At 50.6% G+C, this 26,150-nt stretch overlaps 3 protein-coding genes across 8 annotated transcripts in view; 1 reads left to right on the top strand and 2 right to left on the bottom strand.

Moving 5' to 3' along the window:
* On the top strand, positions 1,707 to 7,570 carry SNX22 (sorting nexin 22). 3 transcript variants are annotated; one of them, XM_021093889.1, is made up of 7 exons: positions 1,712 to 1,862; positions 2,235 to 2,318; positions 2,724 to 2,828; positions 4,349 to 4,443; positions 4,787 to 4,819; positions 5,108 to 5,175; positions 5,607 to 6,013. In XM_021093889.1, the coding sequence occupies exons 1-7, from the start codon at positions 1,788 to 1,790 to the stop codon at positions 5,726 to 5,728; spliced, it is 582 nt and encodes a 193-aa protein (XP_020949548.1). In that variant the 5' UTR covers positions 1,712 to 1,787; the 3' UTR covers positions 5,729 to 6,013. The 3 variants fall into 3 exon arrangements, with proteins under 3 accessions (XP_020949563.1, XP_020949548.1, XP_020949554.1); XM_021093904.1 differs by lacking the exon at positions 2,235 to 2,318 and having other exon boundaries at positions 1,707 to 1,862; XM_021093895.1 differs by lacking the exon at positions 4,787 to 4,819 and having other exon boundaries at positions 5,607 to 7,570.
* On the bottom strand, positions 6,113 to 12,605 carry PPIB (peptidylprolyl isomerase B). Its single transcript, XM_021093880.1, has 5 exons — positions 12,329 to 12,605; positions 11,509 to 11,622; positions 10,043 to 10,136; positions 6,915 to 7,099; positions 6,113 to 6,458 (listed from the first exon to the last, which is right to left on the bottom strand). The coding sequence occupies exons 1-5, from the start codon at positions 12,461 to 12,463 to the stop codon at positions 6,336 to 6,338; spliced, it is 651 nt and encodes a 216-aa protein (XP_020949539.1). The 5' UTR covers positions 12,464 to 12,605; the 3' UTR covers positions 6,113 to 6,335.
* Positions 15,214 to 26,150, bottom strand: part of CSNK1G1 (casein kinase 1 gamma 1) — a 194,006-nt gene continuing 183,069 nt past the window's right edge. For 2 of the 4 annotated variants that reach the window (XR_002344535.1, XR_002344536.1), the window contains 2 exons: positions 19,964 to 21,376; positions 15,214 to 16,362 (listed from right to left, as the gene is read on the bottom strand). Coding sequence is in view for 2 of the 4 variants with exons in the window: in XM_021093859.1 (XP_020949518.1) it covers positions 21,322 to 21,376 (55 nt within the window). In the remaining 2 variants the exon portion in view is untranslated. Of the gene's footprint in view, positions 21,377 to 26,150 lie in introns of all 4 variants that reach the window. The other 2 variants (XM_021093859.1, XM_005659506.3) reach the window with 1 other exon arrangement.

Raw genomic sequence — 26,150 nt, 5'->3', positions numbered from 1 at the left:
AAACTAAATGTCCTGAGGTAGAAAGAGCTCATTAGGTTTGAAGAACTGGAGGAAGGTCCCTGCTACTGGAGCCCCATTGCACAAGACTGGAGGAGAGAAAATGAAATGAGAGATGGTGGCTGGGCCAGGTCGTTTAGAGCTCGAGATAGTGTGGGGAGGGTGGCTTTCGTTCTCAGCACAATATGAAGCCTTTGCAAGTTTTAAGCAGGTGCCTGGACAGTTTGTGCTCTAGTGGAGAGGGAGTAAGGCAAGGAAAAGCAGCAAGATCCCTTAGGAAACTGGCAGTTTTCTGGGTGGTGGGGATAGAGACGGAGGGCAGACCTTCAGTAGGCTGGGTGATCAAGAAGTTTAGAGGTCTGAGGGCCCAGGAGAGGACTTCCCAGACAGCAGACAAGGAAAGCAGGGCCCCTGTGGGGCTCTATAGACGTCAAGGGAGGAAATGAAAGCTCAGCACTTCTCCTCATGGGGGGTCATTTCCCTTCCAGGAAGTTTCAGCTTCCTGATTCTGGAGCCCTTGTGAGATGGAATTTGGGGGGAAAAGTGGGGGGGACATAGTACTGGCGAGACCTGCCTGCCTCCTTTCGGGTCATCCTCTCAGCCTCTCTGTGGGGGCAGAGCTGGGAATGGAGAGTTTCTGCTCCAGCTCAGAAGCACCTCTGCACTAGCAGGGGAGGGACTGACTTGGTATCCCCCAACCCCAACTTCTCAGGTGCTCTGCTTCTTCCTTCCCACCATAGAGGAGTCAGTGGAGTGGAGGCCTATGCTGGATGAAACAGCTCCCTTATGGCCATAGCCAGGGCAGGGGTAGCTGTGGCTGAGGGATGGGGGCAGAGGCCCCTCTCAGGAGGTGAGAGTTCTGGATTAAATCCTGCCGCATATTCACAACAGCTCTGTCAGAAGAGTGGGCAACATCAGCCCGGCGCCACCTCCCACAGTCCCTCTCCCTACCAGGTTGTCCTGTACACCAACACCACCCAACAATGTCTCCAGGACAGGCCCACAAACTGCGATTTTTCTCAGCATCTGCTTTGCTGAGGGCTTAGCAGGAATCATCTCAATTTTCATGCCCTCTCCTGAGGGAAGCATATTATCCAGATTTTGCAATGCGCACAGGCCTACTGTGCTTTCCACAATTGGGGAAATGCAAGGTGTCTGAATTTCCTTGAATTTGGTCCCTAAACTGCCTCTCCCCGACCTGATGCAGCTTGGGCTAAAAGACGAATGAATGGAGGAACGGATTTTTAAAATGAAAGAATGGAGTGGGCCTATGAGTGCTGGGGCGGGGAACATCAAAGCCAGAGTGCGACCAACTTTACCCCAGCACGCTCCCGGGGTATAGGCTGAAGTTGGAGTAAAGTGGATTGGAAGGGGGGCAGCCTGACCCCGGGGAAGGATGTGAGGAACGCCAAGAAATGTCCCTGGTTGGTCTGTGCCCTGGCTCCCTCCTTGTCCAGCCGTCCACGGGCCCTAGCCCTTCCTGCGGCTCAAGAGCAGGTGAAATTTTGGCTTGCCCCCATTCCTGGTCATCAGTGGGCGCTCAGCGAGTGTGGACATAGTACTAAACGGATGACTCTCTGTCGAAGAGTCCCCACGCCCTGCGGCCCAACTAGGCTCAGGGAGCGGCTCTAGCCTCCCGTCGCCCCCACCCCGGACCTGGTCTAATCAGCCCCCGGCAGGACCCGGAGGCAGGAGGGAACGCCCGGGGCGGGGCTAACGTGGGGGCGGGGCCAGCCACACTGGGGTCTCCAGTCCGCCCCGAGAGAGTTCCGGCGGCAATCAGCGCGCGGATGCTGCAGGTTCACATCCCTTCTGTGGGACCCGAGGCCGAGGGGACCCGGCAGAGCCCCGATAGAGGGCACATGGTGAGCGGGAGCACTGGATGGGAAGGGGTACAGGGACCCGCCAGATTTCCCTGCGCCGAACGCAAGGGGACCCCGCTCCTGGGGCTCGGGCGTCCGAACGCAGCGGGCCAGGCTGTCGAGGGCAGCTTCGTAAGGGTCTCCGGGCCGCTCGGATTTGCCAGCCCCGCGGACAGTGGTCCTGGCCCTTGAGGGGCTCACCGCATGGAGCCGAGTCCCCGAGTGTGTGCGAGCGTGGGAGGGTCCCTGAAGAGCGGAGCGCTCCCGCCGCTTTGTGCCTTTGAGGGCGGAGGGTGGGCGAGTGGCCGGGCAAGGGTCCAGCGGCGCCCTCCCGTCGGCCTCATGCGCACCCGGCTGCCTGCCCGCGCCCGCCAGGTGTTCCGAGTGGAGGTGCTGTGCCGCGGGCGCAGACATACCGTGCAGAGGCGCTACAGCGAGTTCCACGCGCTGCACAAGCGGGTGAGGCAGCAACCGACCGACCGACCCCGCCCAGCTCCTGCCCACCCTCTGGGAGGCGGGCAGACGAGCTGGCAGGCCCCAGTCTCTGCCATCCCCATTATCGCCCCAGGCCCTGAAGACCCCTGCGGGCTGCGGGATGGGCGCAAAGGGGCAGGTCCCAGCCTCTGTTGTCCGTGCCCTGGCGCAGCCAGCCCGCTGTCGGGCGTTTTGGGGGTGAAGGGTCAGGTTGGGGCGCCTCTCGCCCTTGTCCCATCCACCATTCACCACGCGGGTATGTCTCAGGATAGAGCCTGAAGTTTGGGAGTGCAGGCATGGCGGGGAGGACTGGAAAGGGGTCTTGGCTAGGATGAAATGAGCATGAGGGCTGGGTCGGGATGCTGTGATCGCACCTCGGTAACCTGGCAGATCAAGAAACTATACAGAGTTCCCGACTTCCCCTCGAAACGCCTGCCCAACTGGAGGACCAGAGGATTGGAGCAGCGGCGGCAGGGCTTGGAGGCCTATATCCAGGTGTGCGTGCGTCTCTCTCTGTTGCCCCCCAGCCTGCTGCATGCAGAGGTGCGGGGCATGGGGTGAAGGATCCCACATTTGGGGCATTTTGTTTGTTTGTTTTTGTGTGTTGGGCACACCTGTGGCATATGGAAGTTCCGAGCCACAGCTGCAGCAATGCTGAATACTTAACCCACTGTGCCAGACTGGGATCAAAGCTGCGCATCAGCAGCCTCCAGAGCCACTGTAGAGATAATGCTGGATTATTAACCTAATTGGGCCACAGTGGGAACTCTTGGGGCCTGCTATTTACTACTTCAAATTTCCAAACAGTAATGGGTCCAAACATACCTGTGAATTGGTAGGACTGAGTGAGGTAATCAGGAGGCAGGTGGTCCCAGTTAAATGAAAGCTAGTTCTCATCTCCAGGGTGAGATCCTGTGCTGCCCTCCTGATATAGGGTGGAGATCCTCCCTCTCCTTTCCCACATGGTTATGCGACATTACAGGCCAGGCTGGCTTCATGAGCCAAGCTGTGTAGTCATCCAGGGCCAGTGTTTGGGAGGGCCCCAAGCTTGGTTTAATGCTCTACTCTCACTGTCCAGAAATACTTTTTAAAATGTTTTTCCGGAGTTCCCGTCGTGGCGCAGTGGTTAATGAATCCGACTAGGAACCATGAGGTTGCGGGTTCCATCCCTGCCCTTGCTCAGTGGGTTAAGGATCCGGCTTTGCCGTGAGCTGTGGTGTGGGTCACAGACGCGGCTCGGATCCCGCGTTGCTGTGGCTCTGGCGTAGGCTGGTAGCTACAGCTCCGATTAGACCCCTAGCCTGGGAACCTCCATATGCTGCCGGAGCGGCCCAAGAAATGGCAAAAAGACAAAAAAAAAATTTTTTTTTCCCATTATAGTTGATTTAGGGTGGTCTGTCAGTTTCTACTGTACAGCAAGGTGACCCAGACTCTCTCTCTCACACACATATATATGTATATATTCTTTTTCTCACATTGTCCTTCATCATGTTCCATCACAAGTGACTAGATATCGTTCATTGTGCTATACAGCAGGATCTCATTGCTTATCCACTCCAAAAGCAACTTTGGGGAGTTCCCTTCGTGGCGCAGTGGTTAATGAATCCGACTAGGAACCATGAGGTTGCGGGTTCGGTCCCTGCCCTTGCTCACTGGGTTAACGATCCGGCTTTGCTGTGAGCTGTAGTGTAGGTTGCAGACGCAGCTCGGATCCAGCGTTGCTATGGTTCTGGCGTAGGCTGGCAGCTACAGTTCCGATTAGACCCCTAGCCTGGGAACCTCCATATGCCGCGGGAGCGGCCCAAGAAATGGCAAAAAAGACGAAAAAAACAAACAAAAAAAAGCAACTTTGCCTCTATTAACCCCAAATTCCCAGTCCATCCCACTCCCTCCCCCTCGGCAACCACAGAAATTCTTTATCATTTTGGAAGGCCCCCCACGTTTTCATTTTGCACCAGGCTGCACACATGACACGGCAGAGTCTGATTACGGGTTTTCTCTGTTCTCTTCTCCAGGGCATCCTATACTTGAACCAGGATGTGCCCAAGGAACTACTGGAATTCCTGAGTCTTCGGCACTTCCCCACAGACCCCAAGGCCAGCAGCTGGGGGTGAGCACCTCTAGGGACCATGGCTTGGCATGAGAGGAGCCTCAGAGTTGGGGGGACAGGGGCTCTCTGCAGCCAGCGGGTGAGGAAAGGCTCTAGAGGCCGAGCCCTTTTCCCTCTCACATCTGCCAGGCCTGGTTTTTCCTCTTTGAGACATGACCTCCCTTGTTGGCTTTCATGACCCTGGTGGAGGGGCTGTTTTCTGGAGAGTGTTGGTTACACCAGCTGCCTCCGGAACTGAGCTTGTTACAAATAGCAGTGGTCCCCTGGGAGGTGAGGTTCTGGGCTTCCGCAGGTTCACCCTGCCTTCCTCCCTCAGGCAGCTCACAGCCTCTCTCCTTTTCAGCACCCTGGGGCAGCTCCTGCCTGACAACAGCAGGCAAGTCAAACACCCTGTTGGCACTGGGCTTCTGCTGCCCTCTCGTGGCCATGTGCTAGGGGATGTCCTACTTCCCATTTTCCTTTTTTTTTTTTGAGACCTATCACTGCTGTGTCTGGCTGTGAACTCTTGCTACTGCAGAGACAATACTGGCTCCTTAACCCGATGTGCCACATCGGGAACTCCCACTTGCCACTTTTCCTTGGTGGGTCCTTGGTGATCTCAGTCCTTACTCTGAGGCTTTGTTCCACCTACCCCTGCACTGCTCATGACCTCTTTTCCTTTTAGCTCACAGCTGTGCCACAGGCCAGTCATCAGCTTCTGCGTGGACCCTTACATTTGCATCCCCCCCCCAGGTGAGGCAGTGCCTCTGACCTGTAATCCACATTCTGGACTGAGGCTCGAGGGTGGGAGTGAGGGGGGAGCATTTCTCAGTTCCCAGGACCCCCAGGCAGCATCTCCCTCCTGGACACCTTTGGGGCCACACTGCCCTGCTTCCTGCTTTATATTCTCATCCAGGGAGCAAACTTGGTGAAATAAGGTTGGCTCCCCTGGTCTCCATTCCTCACCAGCTTGGCTTTATTTTACCAAGATGTGACCAGAATGTGAACTGGGAATGCCAAGGCCTTGTTTTGGGTGGCCAGCTGCTAACCGCTGCCTTGGCGGGGCACTCCTGTTCTGAGGGAGGCTGAGCCTATGGGCAGCTCAGGGAGCTGCAGGCCTGAGGCCAGGCCCACCCCACACCTCCTCTTGCCCTAAAGCCCCTACCCTCTTCCTCCTGTCCCAGGGCCTCTGCCTGACATGGTGGTGAATGGCGTGCTCCAGGGCCTCTACGGCTTCAGCACCAGCACAGCTAAAACCGAGCCAGAGGATGCCTGTCACCCTGCTCCAGTGCCACTGACGCCCTGACCAGCCCAGAGGCCCTTAGGCCACCTGCCAGGACAGTCATGTGCCTCAGTCCTGTGAAAGGGACATAGGCTGTGTTGCCCTTGGCTTGGATCCAGAACTCACCACCCCTCCAGGCTCAGCACTGAGCTGCACGGGTAGCTGGGGCGTAGAACTCCTGCATCTTAGAACCCAGGGGCCAGGGCGGGGACAATAGAGGAAAGGGAGAAGGTTACAGGTGTATTTCTTCACCTCTATCGGGAGCAGGGGAGGGGACATGCAAGGTTGAGGCACAGGAGCTGGCAAAGTTTTAGAAGCAAAGCTCCTGCTTGACGTTTTGTGTGTAGCACCTGGGGAGAGGTGCTGGGTTTAGACTTGGGGGGGGGCAGAACCCAGCCCATACGCAGGTTATAAAAAACCACCTTTTTTTAATTGGTCAGTGTTGACAGGAGTTTGTTACAAAACCGGGCCCTCCGGCCGTGGAATGTGAGGGGAGGGGTCCGCTCCGACGGATGCTGGCACTCGGGCCAGAGCGGCATGGAGCCCTGTGGCGCCCAGCACTGTCTTCACCTCCAGGAGGGCAACAGGGCTGCACAGACAGTCGCTCAAAGGGAAGAGGTGCCCGGGGGTCCTACTCCTTGGCGATGGCAAAGGGCTTCTCCACCTCGATCTTGCCACAGTCTGCGATTGTCACATCCTTCAGGGGCTTGTCCCGACCATCTGTCTTGGTGCTCTCCACCTTGCGAACTACCTCCTGGGGAGGAAGGCAGAGTGTCAAGGGGTCTGCCGCGCAGCGGAGACGGGCCCCAGTGTACGGTAGGGGAGGGCTGAGGGCCACCTGGGGTACCACCCAGGTTGGACTAAGGGTGAGGAGGAGGAAGAGGGTGGCTGGGGAGTGGGTACCAAGTGGCTTGGCAGGGACAGCATGCTTGGCTGTGCCCTGTACACTTAAGGTGGTGCCAGGACATGACTGAGTTCCGTAATTGTGCCACCTCGCTGAACCTCTGCCTGGGACCTGGAAGGATTCGGAACTTGGGGGCATAGAGAAGTAGGCTGCTTTCCATCACCCCCAGGTTTGTGGAAATAAACACGGGGCTGCATCTGTGGTTCCCTAATGGGAAAGAGCTAAAAATATATGCATCCCCTGCCCTGGGGTCTGTCGGGTCCCTGGTGAGCATGGCCCAGCCTTAGCCCCTGTCTCCAAACTCACCATGCCCTCGAGAACTTTGCCGAACACCACATGCTTGCCATCTAACCAGGCTGTCTTGACCGTTGTGATGAAGAACTGGGAGCCATTGGTGTCTTTGCCCGCGTTGGCCATGCTCACCCAGCCGGGCCCATAGTGTTTCAGCTTGAAGTTCTCGTCGGGAAAGCGTTCACCATAGATGCTCTTACCTGCGAAGATAGACTAGGTCAGGGGAGCTGGGGCAGCCCAAACAAAGCAGTTCCCTGGGGGTGAGGATTCCAGAGGCTTTGACTTGTCCTCCGTGGCCAGCCAGGCCCACATGAGTACAAGGACAGGCAAGAGTTCCCTTCCCGCCCGCTGGCTTGGAGCCAAGCCATGCTGACAGCCCACCAGGGGAAAGACCGGGGGGAGGGGGGCAGTGGGAGAGGGATTTAGTCCACAGCTCACATGCCGATTACTGTGGGAATGTTTTATAGCTTTCAAATACGGCAGATTTTAACTATCTGCAGTGGGGGCCTGAGAGGCCTGCTGATCAGCTTTTCTCCCTAAGAGCACAAAAGATACAGAGGAAGCTCCAAAGCAGAGAGAGGGTACATGGGGAGGGGCCACCCTTGAATTTTGGAAAGTCAAGAGCCTCTGATCAAAGAAGGAACCAAAAATAAAAGGTGATTTTGAGTGTGTGGACCGTGTCTGCTGTGGAGGGTCTGGGGCCCGGGTAGGTGACAGAGGGAGCCGGGAGCAGACCGATCCAGTCTCAGATCCCAACCTAAGGTCCCAAAGCCGGTGCCAGGAGAAATGCTGCACCCTTCATAGTTCCCGTCCTCTCCTAGAGAGTCACGTTGTGCACCAGAGGCCCCGAGGAGCCCAGCAACAAAGAAGTTAATTTTCATTTTGTTCTACCGGACACCTTTCAAGCTTATTTGCAAACTTCCCTCCTCAACACACGAATTTTCACCTTGTGCTTCCCATTAGATGGAACTCGGTTGGGAAGCTGTCCTAGACTATCTCCAGGGAGATAGTTCTGATCGTGCAGGAAGGGGGAAGACGGAAAACCAAGAATCGTTTGACATTCACGCCCATACCAGGGATCAACCGGGTTCTCCCACTGCAGGGCAAGGACTCCTGGCTGGGGTGCTGTCCAGAAGCCTCCCCGGTGGGCATGAGAATCCTCTTTGTAAATATCTCAAATGACTGCTGGTATCCACAAAACCCCCCAATCCACACCCTTAGCTCCAGTCACTTTCCCAAGATACAGGCTAGCTCTTTGTTTTAAACTCTCAACATACTTTGGGAGTTCCCATCACGGCCCAAGTGGAAAGGAATCTGACTAATATCCATGAGGGTGCAGGTTTGATCCCTGACCCCGCTCAGTGGGTTAAGGGTCTGGCGTGGCTGTGGCGTAGGCCAGCAGCTGTAGCTCCAATTCAACCCCTAGTCTGGGAACCTCCATATGCCGCAGGTGCAGCCCTAAAACCAACCAATCGCAAGGTACTCCGTCATCTTTCCCCCCCATACTTCAGTTGACATTTTTCCTCTGCATGCTGTTAGCTGTCCTCACCTTCATTTTTTTCCCATTCATCCTTTTTTCCCCTCACTGCATTAATGACTAACGCTGAAGTGTGAACAGTGAGCCAGAGGAGTGGTCCAAGCATGTGCCACACAGAAAAAGTCACCCTAGGAGGCAGGAGCTGAGACCCATTTCAAAGCTGAAGAAACCGAGGTACAGAGGCTAAAGGCACCTGATCTAGAATTCAAACGAAGGTGGGCTCTGGTATCCTTCCCCAGAGTTCAGGCCGGGGTTGCCCTCCCCAGGGACAGCTGCACCAACGCCCTGCCAGTCTGCTGCCACTGCCTCCACCTCCTGAATCTGCCACGTTATGTTCCCTCAAAGGGCACTGCACTCGGGTCTTCAGCAGATCCTCACAGAGCCCTGGGTCCCTGGCCTGGCCACGAGCTGCCACCCTGGGCTCTTGGTGTGAGCTCGACTCCCATCTTCCTGAGCCCACCTTTGGTCAAACTCCTGCCACAGAGCTGAGCTCACACCTTAATACTACCTCTTCCTTGCCCATTCAAATTCTCCCCCGCCAGGACCCCATCCAATCTGCCGTCACATTCATAAGGCCATTTCCTGATCACCTGTGCCTGTCAGCACCTCGAGGATGGCTGCCCTTAGTGACCACACGCTGGACACCACACGCTCAACACTGCACCTCGCCCTCCCAGCACCCACAACTCTCACCACTCTTACTTTACAGAAGAGGAAACAGCTTCAGAGGACGCATTTGCTTGAGGTCACAAAGCAACAAGGTGGCAGACAGTGATCACACCCAGGTCCGATGCCATGAACACAGTGCTATGGATTGTGTAGGCTTTGTCCTCCCCGCCCAGCTGGCTGTGATTTGCATCTGCTATTATGCAGCTTTCAGAGTGTTTTCTCCTAATTCTTCCCACCCAGATAATAAACAACTTGAGGACAGGGCCTGATCTCTGAAATCTGTGTTACAGCCCATTTGTGACTTGCCAGGTGCTGGAATTGAACGGGATTTGTCTGTCCCGCTGATTTTTATCCCCTCAGCACCTACCAACGTTCAGTCAACGTTCACGGATGGGGTGAGCTAAAGCTGTGGCCTAAGGGAAGGGCAGGCTGTGCGCCAGTGTGGGGAAATGTGTGGGTGAGCCATGGTGTCTGTCCATCCTACTGAACAAGTAACACAGAGGTGGGACTGCCAACCCTTGCCAAGCGGTCCCTGGTAAGAGACCGCCTGCCCAGGGAAGCAACTTCTCCCACCCTCGCTGGGGCTTTCAAGTTCATCCACACAGGCTTCGCGTGCCTGACCTGGAATCACCTACATAGATGTTTCACTTTGCTCCCCTCCCCCCAGGAGGTGCTTTGAGAAAAGCCACAGAGGCAATAGGCCTCAATCAGCAGGTCTGCCAGCTGAGCGAGCCCCTCTTTTGTTTACCTGACCCCATTCCTCCCTCTTCTTTGTACTGAGTTCCCTATACAAAGAAGGGTGCAGATGTCTCTGTGCAGGTGACAGATCTACCTCTGGAGCTGGGGAAGGAAGAGAGGCCTTGTCTACCCAACACAGCTGGCCCTTGCACCTTGGGCGCTGCACCGACAGACCCCTCTGCCCAGGACCTGGGGTTACCTCCAGTGCCATCTCCCCGGGTGAAGTCTCCACCCTGGATCATGAAGTCCTTGATGACACGATGGAATTTGCTGTTCTTGTAGCCAAACCCTTTCTAGAAAAAGGGATGAGGAAGTTAGGAGGAGGCACGAGGTATACCAAGCAGACATTAAACAGGCCCTGCAGGAACGCAGCCAACAACTCCTGCTCACAGAAGAGAAACCCCTGCTGGCAGACTCAACATGCTAGTGGGTGAGCAGTTACCACAGGCCAGGTGTGGCATACACAGATCCAGGAAAGGCTGAGACCACACAGTCCTCTGCCTTTAGACAAATTCCCAGACTTTATACACAATTCTACTTCACAGAATGCCTCCACATTTTCCCACATCTAATCATAGGAACAGATGATGCAAGAAAACTGACAAAAAAAAAGTTACCGGAGTTCCCGTCGCGGCTCAGTGGTTAACAAATCCGACCAGGAACCATGAAGTCGCGGGTTTGACCCCTGGCCTTGCTCAGTGGGTTAAGGATCTGGTGTTGCCATGAACTGTGGTGTAGGTTGCAGACTCGGCTCGGATCCCACGTTGCTGTGGCTCTGGCGTAGGCTGGCAGCTACAGCTCTGATTAGACCTCTAGCCTGGGAACCTCCATATGCTGCGGGAGCGGCCCTAGAAAAGGCAAAAAAAAGACCAAAAAAAGAGAAAAAACCCAGTTACCTACTAACCAATGGAAAGTTGAAATACAAGCTCTTTTTTATTTTTTGGGCCATGCCAGCGGCATGCCAAAGTTCCCAGGTTAGGGATGGAACCTGCACCACACCTGTGACGACTCCGGATCCTTAACCTGCTGAGCCACCAGGAACTCCAAAACAGAAACTTTCTTATATAGGAAGGACATTCATTTCATTAAAACCTGGAAAGCTCTGAGCCCCTTACTCTGGTGCAGAAGCTACAGACTAGTTTCCATAGATGTTTTCTTTGGTTACCATGATGTCTCAAAGATGAAAACTTTTCTTAAAAAAAAAGAAAATAATAATCCTAATTCTGGATTCAGTTTAAAAAATTCAGTAGAGGAGTTACCATTGTGGGTCAGCATGTTATGAACTGGACTAGTATCCATGAGGATGTGGATTCAATCCCTAGCCTTGCTCAGTGGGTTAAGGATTTGGCGTTGCTGCAAGCTGCAGCACAGGTCACATATGAGGATCGGTTTGGCATTGCTGTGGTTGTGGTATAGGCCAGCAGCTGTAGCTCCAACTAGACCCCTAGCCCCGGAACTTCCATTTGCCGCAGGTGCAGCCCTAATAAGTAAAAAATAAATAAATTAATTAAAAAACCCAATAGATATAGTAATAGTGGGTTCCCTGTGCCAGAGGGCACAGCTGGTACTCTGTCACTGTTATGGATGGGGAAGTCAGTTTGCTGCCAGCCCTATATGCCAATTTCACTTCTTTTGAGCTTGGCTACCTCCACTCTAGCCACTTACCTCTCCTGTAGCCAAGGCCACAAAATTATCCACCGTTTTTGGAACTGTCTTTCCAAAGAGACCGATGACCACCCGGCCTATATCTTCATCTCCAATTCGCAGGTCAAAGTAAACCTGAAGAAAAAATACCATTTTGAACTTGGCCTCTTTGAAGGGGCCTTGCTAGGGAAGGGGGACCCAAGAAGCTACCCAGAGGATGGGAGAGAAAACAGCCATATTTTAGGAGCAGTGTTTCTAAATATGACTTTGGTAGCAACAAAAATCCCATGAAAATTTACGTTTAGTTTGTTGACAATCTCCTTAGACTACAGATTAACAACCTTTGCTCTAAATAAATAATGGGCCCAGATGATAAAATTTAACATCAAAAACCCTAAGGAGGGGAGCCTAAGCACACCCCTCAGGTTTAAAACTACACAAATGTGCCTTGTAATTGGAAGTGGCTACAACTGGACCTGAGTAGATAAAGGACTGGCAATTTGGCAGACGTAATCTTTCACCATTTCTCCAGCAGTGCATAAACGGCTCTGAGTCTTCAGTGCCAGCCCAGCTGGGCATCATGGGTGGCAAAGCCTGGGCCAGGGCCAGGCTAACGGGGAGGGTTCAGGTCAATCTCTGGTCTGAATAAGCGAGGACCGCTCAGGCGCCAAGAAGCACAGCAGAGAGACTAGAGAGGGGGCAGAGCCAAAGCCAAGGACGCCCAGGCCTGAGCTCCGGGGCCGTAAACGCCTCGGACACATGTGACTAGCGGCGCCAAGGCCGGAACCCAGGCGGCGAAGGGCGGGCCTCGGCAGGCAGGTCTGGAGAGGGGAGGGCGGACCTTGACAGTGACTTTGGGTCCCTTCTTCTTCTCATCTGCCGTGGAAGGTCCAGGCAACAGCAGGAAGAGGACCGAGCCCACGACTACGGCGGCGACGAAGAGCACCTTCATGTTCCGCTCCAAGAAGCGCAGCATCCACCGGGAAAAGCGAGCGCTACAGGGCTGCTGAGGCCGGAAGGGGCGGGGCGGAGCGGCGTGGGCCCCGGCGCCGCCACCCAGAGCAGCCGGGGGGAGACAGGGGTTCCTACCGGCCTCCAAGCGGAGGAGGGCCCCATTTCCCCCCTCTGAGTCGGCGCCAGATGGTAGGTCCCCCTGGGGGGCGGAGCTCGGCTCGCCGACTGGGCTAGCAGGGACGCGGGCTCGTGGGTGGCTGCCACGTTACTGCGGCCTCATTGGCTCCCCAGCTCGCCAACGCCGACCAACAGGAAGAGGGTCAGCGGAAGGCGGCGCCGGGAGAAGACACTATAGTTTCTAGTAGGCAGAGCCTGCACCCTCTCGCCCTGCCTTTGCGGGATTGCAAGTCCACTGGCAGGAGGTGACCGATACTTTACGTGAGGAAGGGCATCGATGGGGCAGAAGACACTTAGCGTTGTCCGTATTGGGACAGTCAAGGATTAGTCACCACCACATTGGATATAAATGTGATAGCCTCAAAGACTAGCGGCACGTTTCTGCCTACTCGTAGTATAACCATATACAGCGACCAGAATTCTACTCCTGTGCAAAACTTGCTTCACTTTTTTTTCTTTTTTTGGTAATAACCCATTGGAAGAAGGATCTGAAAAAGAGTGAATGTATCTATATGTAAAACTGAATCACTTTGCTGTACACCTGAAATTAACACTTTGTAACTGTTCATTTATTTATTTATTTATTGCTTTTTAGGGCCACCCCCGTGGCATATGGAGGTTCCCAGGCTAGGGGTCTAATCGGAGCTACAGCTGCCGACATATACCACAGCCACAGCACCATCAGAGGCGCCTCTGCGACCTACACCACAGCTCACCACAACGCAGGATCCTTAACCCATTGAGTGAGACCAGGTATCCTCATGGTTCCTCATCCTCATGGTTCCAGGTTGGATTTGTTTCCGCTGCACCAAGTTGGGAACTGCAACTCCAATTTTTAAAAGTCCTACTTTTTTTTTTTTTATTACTAATCTCTATCACAGTACTACGTTTTTTCCCTCTCCCTTCTCTAATTGTACTGCTGTGTTTGTCAATGCACACTTTAGTGTGTACTCTGGTTCTTTTTTTTTTTTTTTTTTTTTTAATGGCTGCTCCCACAGCATATGGAGGCTAGTGGTCGAATCAGAGCTGTAGCTGCCAGCCTATGCACAGCCACAGCAATGCCAGATCCAAGCCGCATCTGCAACCTAGACATCACAGCTCATGGCAACGCTGGATCCTTTTTTTTTTTTTTTGTCTTTTTGCTATTTCTTTGGGCCACTCCCGCGGCATGTGGAGGTTCCCAGGCTAGGGATCGAATCGGAGCTGTAGCCACTGGCCTACGCCAGAGCCACAGCAACGTGAGATCCGTGCCGCGTCTGCAAACTACACCACAGCTCACAGCAACGCCAGATCCTTAACCCACTGAGCAAGGGCAGGGACGGAACCCGCAACCTCATGGTTCCTAGTCGGATTCGTTAACCACTGCGCCACGACGGGAACTCCGCAACGCCGGATCCTTAACCCACTGAGCAAGGCCAGGGATCAAACCCAAAATCTCATGGTTCCTAGTTGGATTTCTTTCTGCTGCGCCACAACAGGAACTCCTGTACTCTGGTTCTTAACTTCCTTTCTTTACCTGTTTTCCAAGTAACTACATTTTTTGTGTGAGGAATGGACTGTGTTGCCCTTACTTAGTATACAGCTCTCCTAACTGCTGCAGGGCTAAGTGCACAACAAATATTGATTGGAACAGCATCACTGTTAGAAATGAGATGGGAAACAATACCTGCAACAATCTTAAGTTTAGTCTCCCTTCTCTAGAAACCTCCAGGAAAGTCAGGGATAGTAGTCAGATGTCCCCAAGCAGTATCTCAGGTCTCCAAACAGACTTGTTGTTCCCAACAGTCGACAACACATATACTTAAGAACTGGGAGTCTTACATCCTCCGGCCAAAAAAACCCCCGCACACTGACATCTTTCTGAAACTGGGAACCATAGCATTAAGTAACTGATTTTCAAATACTAACTTCATAGCAATTCCTGGTCTTCACAGCCCTGATCTTAGGTAGACATGGCTCCTTTTCCATTGTTCACCTCAGCAATTTGGTCTTTATATAAGGTGCCAACCTGATTCTGAAGTTATGCATGGCCCCTGACATTACCTTGTCCTTTCTTACACTGAGGTCACTGCAGGTGGTCTTCAGAGCTTCAACAGTTTTCTCAAACACAAATGACATTTGCTGGGTTTTTTTTTTTCGTCTTTTTTTTTTTTTTTTTTTTTTAGGGCCACACCCACGACACATGGAGGTTCCCAGGCTAGGGGTCGAATCGGAGCTATAGCTGCCGGCCTAAGCCAGAGCCACAGCAACGCCAGATCCAAGCCCCACCTGTGACCTACACCACAGCTCACAGCAACGCCAGATCCTTAACCCACTGAGCAAGGCCAGGGATGGAACCGGCAACTTCATGGTTTCTAGTCAGATTCGTTTCCCTGCGACAAGAGGGGAACTCCAGCAATGTTTATTTTTAGAGTAACCCATAGGAGAGGGCAATGTTCAACCCAGAAGAATGGAGCAAGAATGCCAAAGTATCAGGCATTATTTTCACTCACTGGAGCCTTGAATCATATCAAAGTTAGTCCTAGCTGGATTCTTAGTTACAAATGAACCAGGAGACAGTAAAACCAGGCAAACCAACCAACCAAACAAGCAAAATTAGCCAAGAAAGGTAAGACATTTTATTTTACATACAAAAAGGGTGCAAACTGAGTCCTTTCCTCCCCAGACTGGAGAAGAGGTATTCGTAAAGATCACATTTATGTTTTCCATGGTGCCCTAGGAAACGGGCTACTCTGAGACAATTAGCAAGGCCCATCTCCATTTTCTACAAAGAAGGCTACTTCCTCTGCAGAGGAGTTTTTACTAAATGGTGTATAAATCTCTCTCCTGGAGGAACCATTTCAAATACACTTGAAATTGACATTCATGTTTAAAAATACTACAAGTTTCATTTTCACAGCTGAGCTTTGCAGACCAGTGCCAGGGTTTATGAAACAATTAGATATTACATATCTAAAATAAAAGGTTAAAAAAGGCATTTAACAATAATCAAACACATCCACGCATCAATTAAAACTGATTTCCACAGCTAATTTATACATTATCTCGGCTTTCAGAATTGCAATCAGTATCCCAACATGTTTAAAAGTACAACGGGCAAAGATTAAAGAAATAGGCAAAATAATAAACATAATAAATTAGAGCACATAATACATCCAATGGGAATTGATGAATCAACATTATTTTCCATTGGGGGGCTTATAATATTTTTGGTTTCATCTCTATCTTTTCTGTTTACTCTTCTGCTTAATAAATGGGGCTCATTCCCAGAGCCAGCTTGCTGCCACATTAGTTTGAGAAACTCACTTGTTACTTATTTCCCGGAATATTTAGGAACACACAGTCCCAGCAGCCTGGGCTGTGAGTCTATGGAAGTGAAATGCACAGATGAGTGAGCACGTGCGCACACACACCCACACACATACAAATTCAACCAGACACACCCATCTGTAAATATATTCCCCCCTCCCCAAAGAAATGGCTCACCTTCCTGAGACATTCCTGAAAGACTGACAGGCCTCTTTAAAAAGCTTTCGGTTTAAGGGCTGGCCTGGGATTTGGTCTGGAGCTCAGAAGAGGAACACTGACCATGTCTCATGTGCCCTGAGAGAGGGGACTTGTGAGGAAAGGGCAGTCAGGACAGCTGTCCTCTCATGTGTGTTACCGGGATGACTGCACGGCATCCCCGTTTATAACCATGGATAACCATCTGCTCTGAAGGTGGCGATGGCACTGGAGAGATGACTGTGAGGAGTAAAAGAAGAAAAACGACAAAATCAATTCTGTCCACAGAACTGAGGTTCTTTTCTAACATTAAGTTTGGTAATCAAACTAGAAATATATGGAGTATATGTTCACTTTTTCCTTTGTAATACAAGCTGAGCTACAAATACTGGAGTGGACTTCCTAGTTGCTTTTTGAGAAAATATGTCAACTACTACTGTCTATATCCAGGGAACCTACTTACTATTTTGAATACAATGGAGAAAGCTACTCTTTTGCACTCAGTCACCTGCAAAAGGAATTAGGAAAAACATACTTTTAAGACGGCTTAATTGATCAAAGACTTCGAAGATTCCTTATTTGTGGCTAAAACACTGCTAAAAACTCTGCAAACCCTCACAGGGGCCATAGTTTCTTCTCTTATTCAGAAACAAAATCACTCCCCTCCCCCACCAAAAAACAACCAACCACCCAAGAAAACAAAACCAACCCATCGTGGGGAAGACTGGGCTATCAACCTCTCTATGGGACTTTCCTGGGGCCCTGGAGTCAGCAGAAGCAAGAACCCCAGAGACAAGTACCTGTTGCTCAGGCCAATCCAAATGGGGTGCCTAGTCATCCTGGCTCACTAAGAGTTTTTAGAATTCATCTGCCCACCTCAGGGCAATGGTAGGGATGGTGGCAGTGGCCTGGCAACAGCAATGTCGCCTGTATGGCACCGTGAGCTCCTGATCTGATAAATTCTAGCGCTAACATGGCCCTGACACTAGAGACAACATTGTCAGGGTGATTCACTGGAATGAAAACTGGTTTAACTATGAAGATGGAAGAGGTGACTGGGACATGGGAGATGTATGAGGAAAAAGATGAAGTTCCTTAGAGGAGATTCTTTCTAGGCTGCCATGGAAGTACTTATTTTTGAAAAAATGCAGGCCATGCTGCTCACTGGGAGGGGGAACAGGTTATATCTTTTGCATAAAAAAAGTTAAGGCTATGATCTTCAGTAACCACTCTGACACAATGTTACCATCACTCATTTCTGAGGACAGAAGTGGTTACTAACACTGAGAACCAACACTGAATATGTACTCCCAATGTACATTTCCAGTGAACTGAGTTGAAAGGTACTGGACAACTCTTCTGGCTAATGGCAGGGGCTGTTACCATGAACTTGGAGTTCACTGAGAATGAACAGGCCAGCACTTCTACTGGAAACCTCAGGATCCTGCTTTCTTCCATTGCCCTGCATTCTGAAGTAAAATGGGGCTCTAACTGAAGGCCAACCTAGCCACCTGGCTTTGTACCTTCCTAGACCTTGTTTCCTCCTAGACAGACCCCAAGTGGCAGGAGGATGTTAATTAAGACAGTCCTGAAAGCATGCTGCTGCTGGCACACCAGGGCCATCCCTGTGGAGCAGCCTGGAGTGAGATCACTGGGAAACGTCAAGGGGTGCATAGCAAGTGATTGACCTGTACCTGCTTAGACTGCACAGTCACACACTGGTCATAAAGGACGGACCCTTTATGTCATGGTGGATTCCTGGCCTGCTTGCCTCAATCTGCTCAGGAAGCAATGCCTGAGGACTGCAGGGCTTGGGAGAACTCCTAATATTGTCACAGCATAATGCTAACTCAGAAACGATGGCATCAATCCCAAAGGAAAAGACCCCTGGGCATCATGGCTGTGAAGTGGAGGAAGCTCAAAACCTATAGAGCAAGTGGGTGGGGGTGGGCGGTGGGTGGAGGGGAATGCCCAATCCCAAGGGCTTGGTTGAGGAATAGTTAAGCAACTGTAGCAACGGGGCTGAGGGAGCCCCTATGGGATCTGCTGACTGGGAGGGAGCCCTGATGGGATCTGCTGACTGAGATGCAACTGATGGCCAAATTATTCATTTTATTTATTTTTTTGGTCTTTTTTTTTTTTTTTTTTTTGCCTTTTCTAGGGCCGCTTCCCGCGGCATATGGAGGTTCCCAGGCGAGTGGTTAAATAGGAGCTGTAGTCGCCGGCCTACACCAGAGCCACAGCAATGCGAGATCCGAGCCACATCTGCGACCTACACCACAGCTCACGGCAACGCCGGATCCTTAACCTACTGAGCGAGGCCAGGGATTGAACCCACAACCTCATGGTTCCTAGTCGGATTCGTTAACCACTGCGCCACAACGAGAATCCTTTTTTTAATTTTAAGGAAGATCACAACAGGATCTCTAAAAGGTGTGGGACCACCTTGGAGTGCCCATGGCCATGGAAGGATCACCATTACCATGCATGCCAGAAGGACTTGGGCTCTTCACCTTTATTATGAGAAATCAAACATCTAATAAGAGTTTTGGTGGGGGGGGACAGCGAGTGAGAATAGTGCATTAGAAAGGAAACCGCCCCCCCCACAACTGCTCAGGTTCAATCCCTCAAGAGCTAGCCTCTTAAAAAAAATTCAAGATGCCCCAAAAGGTCACAAAGCGAGCTATAAGAGGGCTTGCCCTGCAGCCAAGCTGGTAACTGCCTTTGCTTTTTTGAGGAAGTGGGAGCAGGCAGGCGCTTAGTGGGATACGCAGTGCCAGGGATGCTCCAGGCGTCATCACCAGTTCCCTTTGTCCTTCCTTGAGAGGCACGACATTTTCTATACAGGGATGTGGAAGTTAAGATTCTATATAAGAAGTCAGAGTTACCCAAATGCCAAATGAAAAACTATATAAGTTTTCAGTGATAGTGCCTTAATAGCTAATGACAAGGGGGCAAACCCCAATATTTTAAATCCTTGTGAGGAAGGGATGTGACACTGCGTCTCCCAGCCATTCCATTTTGCTTATAGGAAATTTTCTTCTAAATAAATGAAAGATTACAATCCTTGCATGAGCGAGGCAGGTTTGGAGTGATACTGCCTAGCCAAGGCCCAATGGAGCACAGTTGAAGCACAGTAGCTCTGATCCACACTACTGCTGCTATTTCTGCTCCACATAAGATACATCAAGGGACTTGGTAGGCAACAACAACTGCCAGAAAGTATGCCCACATCCTCCAGTCCAAAAGACAGCCCTACACCTTGAGCCAGAAGCAGTGATTTCTGCGTTCCCCAAACCCCCAGACTAAGTCACCAGCCATTGTCCTCCATGGCTAGCTCTCTCTACTCCCAGATCCAAGACTTCATTCCCTGATGTAATTAATCCTTTCTCCACTATCACATCTGGAATAAAAGGTCACTGTGTGGATAAGCCACTCAACTCAAATGCAAGTCAAGCATGAGAAGACTAACTCCATACATCAGTGACTTTTCAAGCAGTGGACGAGGAACCAAGACTCTTCATGGCAGCATGTCGTGTGACCACACCGTGGGAGGCAGAGAGTGCACTAGGAGAACAAGCTCTGGTTGTGTGGCCGTCTTATCTGGCAGGAGCCTATGTTCAAGTGAGAAGGCAATTTCAGACCTTTCATTTCAGCCTCGTTTCCCCTGGAATTTTCCAGCATAAACCAATCTTACCCTCCTGTTTACTACAGCCCCATGTGCTGAGTCCTAAGCCTGCTGCTAGGGACCTGCTGGGAGGAAATCTGCAGGTGCTTGGTTTCTGATGAGACAGACCAGCCCAAATGCGGTAACTCAGCTATTGGGGCAAAAAGTACACACCAATTTTATTTCCCGGCCCTGTGATGAGCCAAATCCTGAGGTTCCTCTGGCAGCTGGAAGGCAGGATCACTTTCCTTCTTGTCCACTAGTGGCAATATGGTGGTACTGCTTCAATTTTGTCCCCCAAGTCATTAAGGAAGTCACATGGCTATCTAGTTGGAAATCCCTGGCAGTGGATGAAAGAGACATTTCAGATTTTTGAGTCAAGCATCTCCGTCTCTGGGATGAACTGTCTCCTGGTCACAGTCTGGCTTGGCTGGCTCATCCCACGTGCTGGAGAGCTGGACTGTCCAAACTGCAGGTTGATGAGGTCAAGAGGCTCTGGTAGGGACATTCTACAACAGCTGAGAAGATGAATGAAAATTCAAGTATGTTTCCTTGCCAACCCGAGTGTTCACTCAGAATGACAGAGAGTTTGGCTTCTCTTCTGGGTGCTGCGGACCCAACTCTTTCCATTGAGAATGTCCTCTGGACCCATATTCTTTCTGAATGGCTTGGCTGGCCCCATCCCCCTCAAAACAGAAAAAAAAGTAAAACTCCGAAGATAACCAGACACAATATGCATCTGCCATGTTTTTTGTTTAAAAAAAAAAAAAAAAAACCAAAAGTGCAATAAAGTCAGTTTTTCCTTTGCTCAGAACAATTCGCAACGTTCTACGACTGGAGAACAGAGTTTGCTTGTCAAGAAAGCTAAGAACGTTAACACACAGGGACAGTAGACTGCAGATTTCTCACAGCTTGTGTCCTACAGTGTAACTTCACAAAAGGGAAGGAGGGAGTAACCTGCAGCCCCCGGGCCAGCTGGGGATGGAGGCTGCACAGGTGCCCAGGAAGAGAGAGCCACACTGCCAGACGCAGCCGGTAGGTGGGAATGGGCCCTCTCCAGCCCAGGCCTGCATCTTCCCCCTACCTTCTTGGCCACACCCCCAGCCTCTTAAGCTCCTTCAGCGGACAAAGCCTTCAACTCATTAGCTTTTCCGCTGGAGAGGGCTGAGGGTGGGGCAAGAACCAGGAGTAAACTAAGGGGAGGGAAGAGAATAGTAGTCCTTGAGTTTTTGTGAATGACACCTTCACTGTAAACAATAGGAGGGAGAGTCAACCAGGCAGCCCCAAGGGCAAGTGGTGGAGGGCCCACGGCTCTGGGACCTGCTCAGAGCCTTAGGCAGGTAGGGATAGCCTCCCATCCACTGGGCCCTGGCTGCCCACACTGGCTCCTTCTGGGGGCATCTGTTTTCTTCTTTTTGGTTTGGATCTCCACCCTCCCCCACAGAGGAGTCCCTTCCAATGAGAAATGGCAGGAGCTGCGGGTGCAATCGGGTCAGAGTCCCCAGGGCCTGAGGACTCCTGGGAGGCACTGGTCACTTGTGGCGCTGAGCAGTCTTCTTCCTTTTCCTCTTAAAGAAGCAGCAGCACCTGGAGCACAAGGAACAGCACAAGTCAGTGAGGGAGGCCTGCAGCTTCCGACGGATTTCTGTCTGCCTCAGTTTATGGCAGGGGTGGAATTTTCCCCTGACACCCACCCACAGGGCCTCCCACCCTCTACAGCATACACACTGGAGGCAGTGGGAAGTCTTCTGGGAAAGCCAACGGAAAGAGCTGCTTTTTTCCAAACCTAATTACCAAAGCACTGCAGGCCAGGCAGGGCTGAAAGAGATGATTTTGGAAGAAGGATAAAGAAGGCTTATTTCCTAGTCTAACACCCCAATCTGGATGTCAGATTTTTGTCTTGAACCAAGGCTGGCGGTCCTCAGGGCTGCCTAAGAATAGCCAGCATTGTCTGCCCCTTGATACAGAAGGCAAAATTATTTAAGGTAACTTCAGTGGTCCGTGGGTATGGAGGCTAAGCTACGGCAAACAAACGCCACAAAAAATATGATGTTTGGAACTCTAGGAAGCTCTCACAATGCTACCAGCGAAGGATTAAGGATTCTCTCTGCCCTTCATCCCCGCCCCCCGCCAGCTACCTGGAGGAGGCAGGAGAAGCCCTGACTCTGCTAACTGTGTAAGTCCAGGTCTCTTGACTTAAAATCAGCACGGCCCACTCTTCCTTCGGAGAGGATCAATGCCACAGCTGATCACCAGGAAGCATCTGGTTGCAGAGTCCTCCTCCACTTAGCTTCCTGAGACTGCTACTGATGTGCCCGACTAGGTGCAAGGACTGGCCCTGTTTAGGGGGGTGGTCGGGGCCCGATCCCTTCATAAGCCCTCTAAGTGCTGCCTGTTGGGTCATAGCCACAGCTCTGCCACATCCTTAGCCTGAGTACCCCCTCTGTACTGCTGTCTTTGGAATAGAAAGCGTCTCTTGCTTATTAGGCAGCAACTATTCCAGAAGGGGGTGACTGAGGGCTGTGGCATGGCTGGTGCAAAAGATAGGTCCTTTCTAGGAAGCTGACACATAGGCAGTGAGAACGTGAGGGGTAGAAGGTGGTGGATGAATCAACGATGCCATATGATGGAGGAAGTAACACTGGAAACATATAACTCAGACTTGCTGGACCCTTGAAAGAAAAGCTTTTCTCAGAAAACTATCTTTGGGTCTTCTGCCTAATCCTGAATTTAATGCCCAAAATAGCCATACAGAAAGAAAGAGCTGTTGCTTATTTCCTCCGCTGTAGCTAGGATTCCCTCCCTTTTAAGTCAGACCCCATGGTATTTCCACACCCAGTGGATTAGTTACTAAACCTGTGGAGAAAGTTTCTTAGAATGCAGAAATAAATGCTTTCACTGACAAAATGATGGGATTTAACCATATCTGAATGAAGTAAGCATGGAGATTTTAGAAACAGGAGCTTCAGAGGGTCTGAATAAACAATTTCTAAGAGAATCAATGACATGTTATTTACTATTAGTGGGTATCAATACAGTCACTAAACAAAGTGTCCTGAGTATTTAGTGACTGAATAAATTCTTTTAAATAAAAACTACCAACACTTTTGATTGTTTAAAACAGTCCTCAATGGAATCTCTGGGGATGGATTTTTTTTTTTTTTTTTTTTTTTTGCCTTTTTGCCTTTTCTAGGGCCACTCCCATGACATGTGGAGGTTCCCAAGTCTAGGGGTCTAATCGGAGCTGTAGCCGCCAGCCTACGCCAGAGCCACAGCAATGCGAGATCCGAGCCACGTCTGCGACCTACACCACAGCTCACGGCAATGCCGGATCCTTAACCCACTGAGCAAGGGCAGGGACCGAACCTGCAACCTCATGGTTCCTAGTCAGATTCATTAACCACTGCGCCACGACGGGAACTCCTAGATTTTTTTTTAAAAGGTCTTTTTTTGTACTTATGCTTTACAAAAAAGACATTTTTCCAAGTTGAATGTCCAGAAATTATTAAAGAAGGCAAATTACATCTCACGGGAGCATCGATATTTCAATAGAGTTACCTGTTCTCAGTTAACCATGATTTTCACAGAGATCACTAACATTTAAGTCAATATCTAAGTCTTTTTGGAGGATGCTAAAATGATGATTTTGTGTTTTTAAGTAAGAACAATAATTTAAAAGTTGGAAATACTGTTTTGGTTCATTTCAAATGATGATACAATTCTTTTTTACCTCCTCCAAGGCAACTCATAAGAATTAATGTCTGGAGTTCCCATCGTGGCTCAGTGGTTAACGAATCCAACTAGGAACCATGAGGTTGAGGGTTCGATACCTGGTCTTGCTCAGTGGGTTAAGGATCCGGCGTTGCCGTGGTATAGGTCGCAGACATGGCTCAGATCCTGTGTTGCTGTGGCTGTGGTATAGGCCAGCGGCTACAGCTCCAATTGGACCCCTAGCCTGGGAACCTTCATATGCCACAGGAGTGACCTAAGAAATGGCAAAAAGACTAAAAAAAAAAAAAAAAAAAAAGAATTAATGTCTGTTTATAAGCATACCATATCCTGATGTGCAATGCTAAATTCAGCTGATTGGAGGAGAATGTAAGCTGTGCTTTAGAGCCCTAGATTAATTTTTGCTAGTTACTGCGGTTAAAGCTTCAGCAATCGCAGAAACTTTCAACAACTCTACCCATGAGGAAACAGGCTCCACAGTCTATTCTTCAGCTCTTTGGTTTCTGTGACGACTACCAGCAGTAGGACCTGGTAACTTGGTCCAACCTCAGACAGAGCCCACTGACTGACTGTACGGATGTCTTACTCTCAGAAGAGAATGATGGCAAATGATGATGAGCCCTTCTTGGGTCCTGGGTTTTCTTCCAGCTGATTCTTTGAATGGCTCTCCCTCAGCTTTTCCTTGTCTGTGCTTCTCTCCTTTGCTGTACCTGTACTCTCTTCCCTTGCTCTAATATCTGGTTCAAGCCCCACAGTATCCATAAAGTCTTCCTTGACTGTCCCTGTCAACAGTCACCTCTGAAGGGACAGTAACATAAGGGGTCTTTCAGGTGTGTATGTCTTACCTCTCCAAGTAGACTGTACCTAAACTCTCTGGGGAAGGCCTGGGGACCCCCTAGAGTTCCAAGCACAGAGTGGATGAGTACACAGTAGGCCCTCTATTTGCAGTTAGGATCATGTGAGTGACAGCTCATAGGAAAAAACAGACCACAACAATGCCAGATTACACAGACAGATGTTTGCTAAATAAATAGGCCAAATGTACTCTTTGATACTATACTATTACAAATTCTATCTCCATAAAACCTAATTGTTATCTTCAATACATCCCTGTCCCTGGGGAAACCCCGTACGCAACTTGGCTTACACAGTCAGGGTACAGAAACTGGTTCCCAACCCAGACAGTGCAGACAAAAAGAAATAAGGTATTCATCACATCCAGCAGACTGTTATCACCACACAGAAGATACCCATGCCTGCAGACGATGTGGGAGAGTTACGATTCCAGCCCACGAAAGGCCAACTAGCTCAGGAGCACCTGGGCAGTCACAGGCAGTGTCCAGGAAGAGAGGCGGGGAGGGGGCTCTGTCTCAGAGCAAAAATGTGCCTCACCCAACAAGGAGTCTTTAGGGCTTCCCCATCAATATACCTCATGCTGTTCCCAAGAATGCATTCCAGGAACCTTTCCCAGGAGTGGAAAAGACAGGATCCAATAACTCATTAGCCAAGTCAGCCCCTGGCCCACTATACCCTCTTATAAGGAGGGGAAAGGAAAGGACAGGAGAAGGGTGGGGGGAGAGGGGAGGAGAGGAGAAGAGAGGAAAAACAAACAAAAACCTCAAAACAACAACGTCTTTCTCTCCCCCAAGAAGCAGCTCTCTTATTTGGAGAGACTCGTATTCTACAGACAGAAGAACTACCTGAACCAAAAAGAAAAGTCAGAGAATTTTTCTGAAAGTTGTGAATTTTCAAGGCTAGAGACTAAATTATAGAATGTGAGATTATCTGGCAACAACTGTCCTTGGGAATTGTGTGATAGTTAAATTCTGCTTATATAACTGATATATAACCTAGTCATCCTATCTCTGTCCCTCTCTGTCTGATAACATCTGGCTATATTATTTACTTTTTTGTTTTTCATTTTTGGCTGCTCTGCGCATATAGAGTTCCCAGGCCAGGCATCAGATCCATGCCGCAGCTGTGAACCTCATCGGATCCTTTAACCCAGTGTGCCAGCCTGGGGATCAAACCTGTGTCCTGGTGCTGCAGGGACACTGCTGATCCCATTGTGCCACAGCAGGAATACCTCTGGCTGCATTAATTTGAGAAAAACTTCACTCAGCTAATAATGAAGATACTTCAGGCTATTATTTTGACAGGAGGAGGTAGCAATGAGGTGGGTTGGAAAGGAAAGAAAGAACAGATTAATTCCTGGGTATGGGCCTGCCCCATCCCCACCCTGTGGATCTAATTCCCTAGTCTGGGTAGGTATGGCACAAGGTGGCACTTGGAAGCCAGTGAGCGTTCCTAAGGCATTTTGTTTGGCTTTGCCAATCCCAGCCTAGCCTGGTCCGCTCCCCTAGCATGTGGACTGGAGAGAAGGACTCACCACAGGTTGAGCATTTTCAGGCAGCTACAGAGTGTGTAAAGAGAAAAACACAGAAAGGAAGAGAGAAAGAGAGATATTAGTCCACAGAGATGAGATGGAAGGACTCCCTGTGAGCCATGCAAACATGCAGTATGTGTCTGTGTTTAGTTTCGTCCTCTGTCAAGGTAGGGTGAGTAGGCCCAGGCCACTTGGTCCCCACACTAAAGTGGAGGGGGCAGGCATGTGACAGAAGCATCAGGTGGC

The sequence above is a fragment of the Sus scrofa genome, chromosome 1, assembly GCF_000003025.6.
Source record: "Sus scrofa isolate TJ Tabasco breed Duroc chromosome 1, Sscrofa11.1, whole genome shotgun sequence".
Classification (NCBI taxonomy): domain Eukaryota; kingdom Metazoa; phylum Chordata; class Mammalia; order Artiodactyla; family Suidae; genus Sus; species Sus scrofa.
The sequence above is the reverse complement of the archived record's forward strand: the minus strand, read 5'-3'. Positions and strand labels throughout refer to the sequence as shown.

Excerpts from the sequence above, each read along its gene's own strand:
- PPIB (XM_021093880.1), bottom strand. The coding sequence starts at position 12,463 with ATGCTGCGCTTCTTGGAGCGGAACATGAAGGTGCTCTTCGTCGCCGCC. Across the intron at positions 10,137-11,508 it reads TGGCCTTGGCTACAGGAGAG|AAAGGGTTTGGCTACAAGAA; the intron begins GTAAGTGGCTAG and ends CCCTTTTTCTAG. Across the intron at positions 6,459-6,914 it reads GCAAAGTTCTCGAGGGCATG|GAGGTAGTTCGCAAGGTGGA; the intron begins GTGAGTTTGGAG and ends CTTCCTCCCCAG.
- SNX22 (XM_021093889.1), top strand. The coding sequence starts at position 1,788 with ATGCTGCAGGTTCACATCCCTTCTGTGGGACCCGAGGCCGAGGGGACC. Across the intron at positions 2,319-2,723 it reads TCCACGCGCTGCACAAGCGG|ATCAAGAAACTATACAGAGT; the intron begins GTGAGGCAGCAA and ends GTAACCTGGCAG. Across the intron at positions 5,176-5,606 it reads CATTTGCATCCCCCCCCCAG|GGCCTCTGCCTGACATGGTG; the intron begins GTGAGGCAGTGC and ends CTCCTGTCCCAG.